At 39.6% G+C, this 11,899-nt stretch overlaps 1 protein-coding gene across 1 annotated transcript in view; it reads left to right on the top strand.

The window, feature by feature from the left end:
• The first annotated feature begins 1,906 nt into the window (after nt 1-1,906).
• The window catches only part of LOC149244543 (putative RNA helicase SDE3), a 105,716-nt gene continuing 95,723 nt past the window's right edge, over nt 1,907-11,899 (top strand). The window contains exon 1 of the mRNA XM_089371574.1: nt 1,907-4,009. Within this exon, the coding sequence (XP_089227700.1) occupies nt 1,907-4,009 (2,103 nt within the window). The remainder of the gene's footprint in view (nt 4,010-11,899) is intronic.

Here is an 11,899-nt window from a genome sequence, read left to right as displayed (position 1 = left end):
GGGTATGGAATCTAAGCAAACTACAGTAAAGCACACAACCAAGCTAGAGGACACAACAACTAAGATTAAGACTTGAACCATCATCTAATGAATGGAACATCATGAGCTCAAGATAAAGGAAATAAGAAATTTCTCCACTAGTAATCAATCATGTAACAATTGTAATGAGAGAACACACATAATATGCTGTTGAAGCAGCCTCCACCAATGATACAATGTATGACCAATAAATCTGATAAGCTGGAGAGAGCAAGCGATCATAAAAATGATACTGCCATGTCATCTCGTAAGATTGCCACCTTTCCCTTTAGTTGGAAAAGGGGTCAGGTAACCCTTAAGTGTAGCATCAAAATAACATGTGTAACATGAAAATGCCTCACAGATCTGCAACTGGTACGTAGATTGGAAGTTCATAGGTGTCACCCTTCAAGTTGTCATGAAATGGTCCTCAGACACATCATACAATATATTGTGTAACACTACCAAGTCCCCTTTTAGTTTTTAACTTTGATCTTGGACTTCAAACTTTCAAGTGTAAGCCTTTTCTTTCTAATTATCTACAGGGCTTGGGACTAGAACGTCAAAGATCCTCCTAATGTGTCTATTTAATGGCAAGCCTCTAGAAGCATCAAATTGTATATTAAATCAAGTTTTACTGGTTCTAGATAGTTTATTTCTCACTTTTGTTTTTTTTTTTTTCTATTTGTTATTTTTCAATGCCGAGTAAATTTATTTTAAATCGTATATATACGGAAGCATACTGATACTTCAGTAACAGAGTGAAACTGTTCTTTTAAAAAAAATTATTTAATATATTTTATTTGATGTAATACAAAATATAACTTTCAGTTGAAATATACAGCTAAACTGAAAATTATGGGCACCTTTAATTTCTTTTCAGCAATTGTTGGTTTCTCATTCCAATGTTAACTCATTCTTGCTTTGTGGCCTTTTTCTTCACAGGGATATTTTTGATTGGCATGAAAGATATAAGATCTTTATATTTGAACTAATATGCCCTGTAGACAAGTTTGTGACAGGGAGAGTATTTGTTGCACAAAACAACAGTCAACTTAACTGTTACTGAAATAGGATATGAACAATATGTAATGATATTCAGACTATGTAAAGCCCGGAGTGGATCAAAATATATTTCTGAAAAAACTATGATACTGGATACTTGCCAAAGACCCTGGATTAGTCTTAAGTGTCAGGTTTCAGTTCTGAACAGCATAGATGTACTTCAGACAGGAAAGCTACAGGGATATAATAGATTTTGTGAAATTCTTAAGAGGATGAGGGATTGCACCCCTAGATAACACATGATCTAGTTTGAGCTGCATACTCTTTGGTAAAAGAAGTAGAACTCCAACCACATCTTACAATGCATGTGCACTTTTAAAGACACTTGAAAGCAATGAGTGCTATTGAGAGAGTGGGGTACTGATACCTTATCAGGAAAAGTTGCAAAGACGGTTGTGTTGATTCAGGTGCAGTTAAGATTGAAGATGAAATGTTTAGGAAAAGGTCCAAATACTATTGTGTTGATTTAGATGCAGGCAATATGGAGGATGAAATGTGTAGTTCAATCTCCAAGATAGAATGCGGCTTTGTGACACAATGTTCTGTAAAAGGCAAGGAAGTGGATAGTCAATTATATGGCAATGGTGCATCATTGAAAGACTCCAATGAGAATATTTTATGGGGTGGGAAGAAAGTTATCTCAGGAAAGTCATCCATAAATGGTTGCTCTGTAGCTTCCCCAGATATACCAGATAGTTTGACTGAAATGTCAAAACCAAGTGTAAAATTCCAACACTCCCTGCCTTCAGGATATGTTTCATTGGCACGACTGCTTGAGCTAAAACAATCACAAAAGGGAAAAGACCTGTATTGCGAAGTAGGTATGGCAGTTCAATGCAGTTTTAAGAATTCCATTTCGGAACAATGGCATCGCACAGATCTTGACAATGCAGAAAGAATTGAAGATGGGCCTCAGGATAAAAATGGATACAAACAAAGAGGGTATTCAGGGAGTAAAGACAGGGCTGAAGATAAAAATTATAATGAACAGAAACAAAAATTAAATTCAGGAAACAATAACCAAGCTCAAGATAGAATTGAACAGAGACATAAAAGGAATTTAGAAACTGAAAGGATACCAGAACAGTTAGGAAGGGTGAATTCAGGAACAAATAATATTGCTCAAGATAAAAGCATCAGAAAAGACAATCATCCAAGAATGAATGAAAAAACTAAGAGCAAAGCACTGGTAAATTGCTCTGAAATGAGAGGTACAGAAGAAATGAAGGAAGTTAGGGATTCTAAGCAGGGGAACCAACATGAGAACCTGGAATATCCCAGGAAGGCAAAGATTATGTGTGAATGTATCTCAAGAATAGGTGATGTCTCCTCATTCTTTACTTATAAGACTGAAGAGATGGAGGCATTTAATCAAGGCAAAACAGTGCCAGGTTTAGCCAGAAAATCAGAAGATATATCAAGAAAACAGCTACAAATTCAAAGCTGTAAAGAATGTGAGAGACCAGATTACTGTATATTGAAGGTGGATGCTGGACACAAGGTTAACAATGGCATTACAGGTCGCAGATCGCAATGGCGTGTAAAAACATCTCCAATGGAGGTAAAAGTGCCTCAGAATGATTTCCATAGTTGTCAACAGTTAAAATACCATGAATCTAATGGAATATCTGCATCTGATGGGAATACTGGAAGGGCCAATCAAATCAACCATAGATTTAAAAATAGAATTACAAAGACTTGTGGAAATCCTGCCAAAAATGGGCCTTTCAATAAGTATCTAAGTGTGGAGCAGCTATCTGCTGTAGATCAAATATTAAATGCCCATGGTTCTCTACCGCACCTTGTTTATGGACCACCTGGTACAGGCAAGACCACGGCATTGGTAGAAGCAATCTCACAAACTCTCAGGATCAACTCAAATGCCCATATTCTTGCATGTGCACCTTCAGATGATGCTTCTGACATACTCCTGGAGAGGTTGCTTGAATACATCAAGAAAAGAGATATATTTAGGTTGAATACATGTTCTCGTCCATTTCAAGATGTACAGTGTCAAATTCTACCATTGTATTCCCATAGAGATTCATTATTAAAATATAAAATTGTCATATCATCATACCCAGGTGCTGCGATGATCTATGCCCAAGATGTTCCTCCAGGTCATTTTACACATATTTTCTTAGATGAATCTGGGCAAGCTACGCAGCCAGAGTCAAAGGCGCACATTGCTAATCTTGCTAATGTGGACACAACAGTTGTGCTTGCAGTTGAGGCTGATCAACTGGGTCACATTTGTTCTTCTGAACTTGAAATGTTTGGATTGGGGAAAACTTATTTAGAACATTTTTCAGACTTCCAACTTTGTTCTTTTGATGGGGAATATAAAGAATATATGACAAAGCTCACCATAAATTATCGCTCACATCCTGCAATCATAGAAATTCCTTCCCGGCTCTTCTATGGAAGTGAAATGATTGCCTGTGCAGCGAAAGAGAGGCAGGAATCACTTTGCGCCTGGGATGAACTTCCAAACAAAAAGTTTCCTGTCCTTTTTATTGGCATAGAGGGTTGTGATGAAAGAGAAGAGTCAAGTCCCTCGTGGTTCAACACAGTGGAGTTATGCAAAGTTCTTGAGATCGTTAAAAACCTAAAAGATTGCAGCAGAGGCTCAATAACAGGAAAAGACATTGGGATAATAACATCTTACAATCAACAGGTCATCAAATTGAAGCAAGCTCTCACTGCAAATACTATACATGATGTCAAGGTTGGTAGTGTTGAACAATTTGAAGGGGATGAGAAATGTGTGATAGTTATATCAACTGTTCGATCTGGTTACAGTTACAAGGACTATGTTGAAGAACACAACCTAGGGCTCTTAAGAAATCCTAAGTTGTTTAATGTTGCTGTTACACGAGCCAAGAATCTGCTTGTGGTGGTGGGAAACCCATACTTACTTAGTAAGGTAATCCTAGAAGCTCCATATCTCATTTAAGGAGGTGTACTCTAATCTGTGGTTTTTTTTTTTTCTTTGTATTCTAGAAATTTTATTTCCTGGTCCTTTTTCTCTTGCATTTTTGTTTTTTCAAAATACCGTGTTTTCAGATTAGATGAGAGAGAACTATCAGAACATCCATATAAAGCTACTGAATGATTTTAACTCTGAAGCTAAACATCTATATACACATGCCAGCTTAAGGTTAAACTCTTTGCATTATTTTTTGCCTGTACCAAGGACAATCTTTTCCATGTCATTTTGCCCATAAGCGTCCAAATATTTTTTGTCCCTCCATTCCTGGAAATAGATTCCCATATTGAATCGCTCTGGCAACTAAAAAGCAGATTATTCTTCTTGCTGTTTATACATACAGCTGTGTTTTTTTTGCATGTAAGAAGTGAAAATCAGACGAAATAGACATAAAGAAAAAGAACATGAGTAACCTTTTTGTAGTGTACATTAGAATTGAAGTAGAGGCTCATTTTATTCATGGACGTTATAAAAAAGAATAATCTTGGGATAAAGTTGTTACCCAGATGTAATTACTTCTTAGAGTTCGTTCAATTTGTTTTGTCACTGTCATATGAAAATGCCAATGTATCTTTACTTTCAAAGTGTTAACAGATGATAAATACGGGTGTTTTCTATAAGCTTTTGTTGTGAGAAACTTGTGTGTGTGTGTGGAGACAAAATTTTCTTCCATGTCATACCTTCTTGTAGTTCCTTTGCTATCAGTGCATCTTGCTGTGATTTTGTGCTCATCTTTCTTACTGAGCATAATCGCAGTAAAGATGGTTTAACTCATTATTTTTGAATAAAGGATTGTATGTTGGATTATGGTGATTATTATAAAAGCTGCATTTCACAGGAGAATGTCTGAAACACCAGTTAGATATTGTAATGATGATTATATTAATGTATCAATTTATAATGTAATAAAGTAGAAATAAGTTGTATGTAATAAATCACATTTATTTTAAAAGTGATTATGAAAATAGGTGAGCAGTTCATAATGAGAATAACATAATTCTCTTCTCTTATACACACACAACATCATCTTATGTAATCATATACATATATTTGATGTAATACATCTTTCTCATTCAGAGTCTTGTTTCGACCCATAGAAGTAAAATCGACTCATAGAAGTAAACTTTCAAATGCAGTTTTTAAGTCTAAATGCAGCTAATCTATCATGAAAAATATCATATCTCATTGGTTCTAATGCAAAAATCAGCATGCAATGCATCCTACCTTAACATGCATATAATAATGCTAATGCTAAGTGTAATCATAAAGCCAGTGCAACCAACATATCATCATATCAATATACATATGCCTGCCAGTATGACTACTCATGTAGCAAATCTCGAAGCGGATGCAGATACATTTGTATGGAGGATGAAGCGGGTGGGAGGTGGGAAAATATATGATCTCCATTCGAGGTAAAAGGAATCCCTACGAGAAGGAGAATAAGCCAATCTAGAAGTGCAGGGCTTTCCCTCTAAGTACGCAATGGTGGAATGAAAGATCACTCTCAACAACTCCCTATCACAATCATTGTTTATAATATCATGCTTTGTAGATGCCACAAGGTTGTGATGAGAGGGGAACAAAGGGCGAGGGAAGGAAGGGGTGCAATAAATAGGTCACTCAAGGTGATGGTCACATTGGAGAGGGGAGGTCATGGAGTGATCAAAACCCTGAGGGTGTGTCCAAGGAGGTAAAGTATAATCAATGAGGGGCTCTTCCTTGACACTATACTCGGAAGGGGGAATGGGCTTACGGTCACTTGAGATCATGTGTTAAGTTTTGGTATGTTCTATTCTTAAGAGCAATTTACTTCAATTTTTTAATTAGCCCAATATCAATATCTAGTTTAGCAATCACATCAACATGATAGTAAAATGCAGATAGAACATAAACATAAACAGTAGAAGACAAGCCAAGACAAGAGGACACAAGATGTGGCATCAGCCAAGGACAAACCCCAATGTGGGGAAACCTTTGATGAATTCTTCTTATATTCTTCAATAGTTCAGTAGAGAGAGAGAGAGATAGTACAAATCAGTGTTGAAAATATCGGTATCGGCAAAATATCGGCGAGGGTCCAGAAAATATCTTATCGGCAATATCGACGAAAATATCGGAAAAATATCGGCAAATATCGGCAAGCATAAAAAATAATTTTTTCAGATTTTTAAATATAGCCGATATTTTGCCGATATTTTCAAAATATCGCGATATTTTGCCGATATTTGCCGATATTTTGAAAATATCGCGATATTTTCAAAACAGAAAATATCGCGATATTTTCTCGGCGATATATCGTTTTGCCGAAAATATCGCGATATTTTCGAATATCGCATATATATTGCTGATATTATCAACAGTGGTACAAATATACAAATCTGATATTTTATGACAGCGAAAGCAAACCCTAAGCAGGAAAGTCAACGTTGGTCAAACATGTCATATTTGACCTCCAAATCAGCTTGGTCAAAGCTCAGTCATCTTGGCCTCCAACAGCAGGATGGAACAACCCAAAATAGTCTAAAAAATCAGTCAAATACTAGTCAACAAAAGTCAACCTGCAGCCAGCAACTAAGGTAGTCAACGCTGGTCAAACCAGAGGTCATATCACCTCGGTTTGTGTGCCCAAATCTGCGGCCTGCCAAGGAGAAGAAGCCTCATCCAATCCGCAGTCAAGGAGAGGTCAACGATGTCCAAAATGGTCTCCCTGCAGCTTCGGTCAAACCTGGTCAATGCAGCCCTAAACAAAAATCTGTATCCTTCCTTCGCACGTGTGAGAGATGCTGCCCCAATCTGTGTATCCAATCAAGTGAGGGGAGATAGATGAGTGAAGATAAGATCATGGAATAATGAGTTTAGGTCTCATCCTCTTATATGCAACGTTGAGGTTGAGTTGGGGGTGAAAATGCTCGTTTTGCTTGTTGGCCGACCTTGACAATTTGTCAATAATACAAATAAATTCATATCTCCATATATACATGTCAGAATCAGATGATATTTAGATCAATCCTACACCTCTCAGAGAGAGAAATCCAAGAAAAATATCAGCTGCCATAAATAAGGTGACCCATATGGAATTTGGCCCTAGTTGCCAATTTAACACTCCCTCTCAACTAGGGAGAACTCCATCTGCTAATACATCTGCCAATCAGTACTATTTCTGCCATCAATGCACTGCTCTGCTCTGCTGAACCATGAAGAAGAAGAAGTGATTGAGAATGTATCATACCATTCTCTACTCACCCGAAGTCAATTTTAGATAAAAGAGAGTATCTCAGACCACTCTTATTGACCCAAAGCCAGTTCCAATGAAGAGAGTGTGTCATACCACTCTTACTGACCCGAAGTCAGTTCCAATTGATCCTAGATCAATATCATCCTAGCATAGGGAGTATGATAGTACATGATGCGTCCATCGGTAGTACTATGGTCCCTATCCTCATTTCCCTACTCATTGGCTAGATGAGAGGTACTTCCCATGAGTCCCAGACTGCATCGGTAGGATGTATCAGCAGGAGAAGGATGAACCATTCTTCCTCCCTACATGTCGCCACGGGGTATCACAGGGGAAGGTTGAACTACTCACGCTGTACACAGCAAACCACTAGGGGAAGGCTGAACCACTCACCCTGTGGTTGCTCATCACTCCAAGAAGTACCCCAAGCCCCCCGGAGCTCCCAGAGCTCAATGTCCATCTCATACAGGACCCTCATAAGAGGGTCTCTCCACGAATCTTAGTTGTTCTCGAAAATTCAAGAATCTGACCTTTCCCAGGGGCTTTGTCAGAATGTCGGTGACTTGCTCATTCGTCTCAATGTGATGGAGCCTTATTGCTCCTCGTTGTACCATATCCAAGATAAAGTGGTACCTAATATCAATGTGCTTCGAGCGATCATGAAATACAAGATTCTCGGCTTTGTCAGAATGTCGGTGACTTGCTCATTCGTCTCAATGTGATGGAGCCTTATTGCTCCTCGTTGTACCATATCCCAGATAAAGTGGTACCTAATATCAATGTGCTTCGAGCGATCATGAAATACGAGATTCTCTGATAATCAGATCCCACTCTGGTCATCGCAGAGGATCATGGTGGTATCCAACACATGTCCAAATGGCTCACTGAAGAGCTTCCTCAACCAGACAGCTTCACAGGAGGCCATACTCCCAGCTATATATTCAGCCTCAGTGGTGCTCAAAGCAACCGACTTTTGCTTCCTGCTCATCCAGGATATCGAAGCAGAACCCAAAGAGAAACAACACCCAAAAGTGCTCTTGCCATCCACCACACTGTCGACCCAATCAACATCAAAATAACCATGCAGCCTCACATCTCCGACAGTGTATCTCAATCCCTGAGTGATTGTGCCTCGAAGATATTTCAGAAGATTCTTGGCACCAATCCAATGTGTGTTATGAGGCTCAACCATATATTGGCTCAACGTATTAACTGCAAAACATATATCCGGATGGGATTTCACCAAGAACATCAGTGTTCCTATGAGTTGACGATACCCAGAAGCATTTCCCAAAAAAGGTCCGACAACACTACCGCATAACTTCTTGAAGTTAAGTTCCATCGAGGTAGTCACAGGCTTGCATCCCAACATCCTAAATCTTTCCAATATCTTCACAACATATTTTCCTTGAGATAGGAAAATTTCTCTAGGCTTTTACCAGACCTCCAACCCTAGGAAGTAGTCAATCAGTCCTAGGTCCTTCATCTCAAATTCGGAAGCCAACTCTCTCTTACATTTGTGAATGAGAGGTCTGCACCTGTCAGAAAGAGGTCGTCCACATAAAGTACCAGTATGAGAGGTTTAAAATCTTGGACCTTAAAGTAAAGGTTCGGATCGGCTTCACTCCTAGTGAATCTCAACTTCATCAGATAGCTATCAATCCTCTCATACCAAGCTCGGGGTGCTTGCTTTAAGCCATAGAGAGCTTTCTTCAACCTGCATACATGAGATTCCCCATCATGAGCCCCAAACCCCTCGGTTTGTTCCACATAGACTTCCTCTTTGATCGAACCATGCAAGAAAGTGGTCTTGACATCCATTTGATGTAGGTTCCATTCTTATGAAGCAGCAAGGGCTATGATTGAGCGGATGGTGGTGTATCGGGCAACAGGTGAAAATATCTCATCATAATCTACACCTTCCTTTTGAGAGAAGCCTTAGGCAACAAAGCGAGCCTTGAACTTTTCTGCACTTCCATCAGCTCCATGCTTGATTTTGTAGAGCCACTTAGAGGTGACAACCAATTTGTCCTGGGGTCTAGGGACCACATCCCAGACATCATTCTTCATAATAGACTCGTATTCTTCATTCATAGCATCCTTCCAAACTTGTTGCTTCACGGCTTCTTCAAATGATGAAGGTTCGTTTTGAATGATAGTGCTCATGGCGGTCAAGTATCCTTGATACCCATTCGGCTTCTTGCTCTCACGAAAAGTCCCCCTCGGTCTAATATGTCTCTCGGCTATCTTCGAGAGTCTCCCTAAGCCATAAGGATCTCCTCTTTGAGGAGGAGGGCTCTTGGGGGGGAGGATCAATAGGATCCATAAGTTCATCAACACCTAGGATCATCTCGTCCTCTTTTTCACCCTGTTTTCTGGTGTCAGCTTCTTTATACTTCCTTGGTATAGGAAGGTTGTCAACCTTGCTAGGAGCCATATCTTCGTCAAAGGTGACATCATGACTTATCTCAACTTCCCTTTGACCAGCGACATAAATTCTATAGCCCTTAGAATTTTTGCTATAGCCCACAAAAATTCCTTTCTTTCCAGATGCACCCAATTTGCTTCTTTTCTCCTTTGGCACATGAAAATATATGGGACTTCCAAAAATTCTAAAATGAGAGACATCGGGTTTCTTACCAGTGAACATTTTTTCGGGAGTCTTGGAGTCCAATGCTTGATGAGGCATCAGTTTTGAACATACATAGCGGTATTCGTAGCTTCGGCCCATAGAAACTTCAAAAGCCCTTAATCATGAAGCATGACACTAACAACTTCCACAATACTATGATTCTTTCTGTCGGCCACATGATTCTGCTCGTGAGTATATGGTGTTGTGGTCTACCTCTTAATGCCAGCTTCTCTACAATAGTCGTGGAATTCATTTGATTCGTTCTCAGTCCCATTATCAATCCTTAATATCTTGATTCTCTTCTTGGATTGGTTTTCGATCATGGCTTTGAAGTGATGGAACTAGGTGAACACTTCATCCTTTTCAAGAGTAGATCCAAGTCTTGCGAGAATAGTCATCTGTAAAAGTGAGATAATATAAGTATCCTCCCAAAGAGTTTACGAGCATCATACCAGATATGTCAGAGTGGATCAACTGCAATATATCGGTGGTCTTGCTATTACTTGAGGGGAATGGTCCCCTTGTAAGTTTTCCTTCGGCACATCCCAGACATATACCTTCATGCTCTACTTTGAACTTGGGCATACCTGTCACCATTTGTCTCACATCGGGAAGAGCCTTATAATGAAGATGGGAAAACCTCCGGTGCCATAGTTTGGATTGTAGAGATGTGTTGCAAGACATGGCTCCCAATGGACTTCCTCCAACTTGATACAAAGTGTCAACCTGGAACCCAAGAGTTAAAGCATCTTTAAAATTATTTTTCCAAACACGTACCTTTCCATTGATGAATGCCACCTTGTATCCTTTGTCTTCCATTGCCAAAATGGACACCAGGTCCTTCTTGAGATCAAGTACATATAGAAATTCTTGTAAATGAATCATGTTACCTTGATTCAATTGAAGGGTAACATTGCCTACTCCCTTCATGGGATAGGTGGCATCGTCTCCAAGAATAATCTCCAAGTTTGTCTCCTTCTTTACCAGATTAGAGAGCTTCCTTGTACCCGGTGAGTGCCTTGAAGCACCACTATCAATTAGCCAATTCCCCAAAGAGTCTGGAGGAGAGGTAGTTGAGAGGGTCGATATAAGATAGTACTCCTTTTGCTTATTGTTTGTTGATTTGTGGTAGCATTGGATGTGCTCTAGCCATGAAAATTGGTGGAGAGGCTAAAGCACATGAGATGTCCAAGACCCAGGTATGGTTTGGGGAAATTCCACCCGGTTAGAGAGATAGTAAAATATTTAATATTTTTGATGGAGTTCCTAAGTCTAAACTTAGGAAAATTAAAATATTAATGGGTATTAATATAAAACTGGGTGAGAATGTTCTAAATGACATGGATCAAGCCAAATTTAATCTTAGCCATTGATTAGAGACTTAATCTCGGTTGTTGAAGACTTAACAAGAAAAGTATAAGAGGATGCTTGAGGGTCAGTTGGAGACACACCGAGATTGATCAATCAGTTCGTTTTTTTGGAGCAGGGTTCGCTGAGAAAATTCGAACAAGTGATCTGAGTTGCAGCGAGGGGCAGTGAGTACATAACAGAGAGGCAGAGATAGTGCCAGAGGGCTAGCGCAGTGATTGAGGAGGCTATGTAGAGGCAGCAATAGCCACGCAGAGGCAGCTAGAGATTGCGCAGAGGCTGAGGGGCCCGCGTGGGTGATGCAGAAGGCCAGAAAGCTGATGCAAAAAGGCAGAGGGCTGACGCAAGGGGTTCCAGAGCTACGTAGAGGCTAGCAGGGCTGACGTAGAGCCTAGGAGAAGTGCTAGAAGGATTTTCGTGTGGCAGACTTGCTGAATATCAGTGTTTGAGGAGAGGTATTACTTTTAGATAGAAATCTCTGTTGGGTGAGCCAGTTTGGCACCCTAGTTGTACTCAAGAAAGCTGCTTAATAATAAAACCCTTAGAACTGCTGCACCGGTTTTCCCAAGTTGGGTTTTTCCAGGGACGA

Source organism: Pinus tabuliformis, chromosome 8 (genome assembly GCF_031772625.1).
Source record: "Pinus tabuliformis cultivar Carrire ecotype Pingquan chromosome 8, CPIR1, whole genome shotgun sequence".
NCBI classification, from domain to species: Eukaryota; Viridiplantae; Streptophyta; class Pinopsida; order Pinales; family Pinaceae; genus Pinus; species Pinus tabuliformis.
The sequence above is the reverse complement of the archived record's forward strand: the minus strand, read 5'-3'. Positions and strand labels throughout refer to the sequence as shown.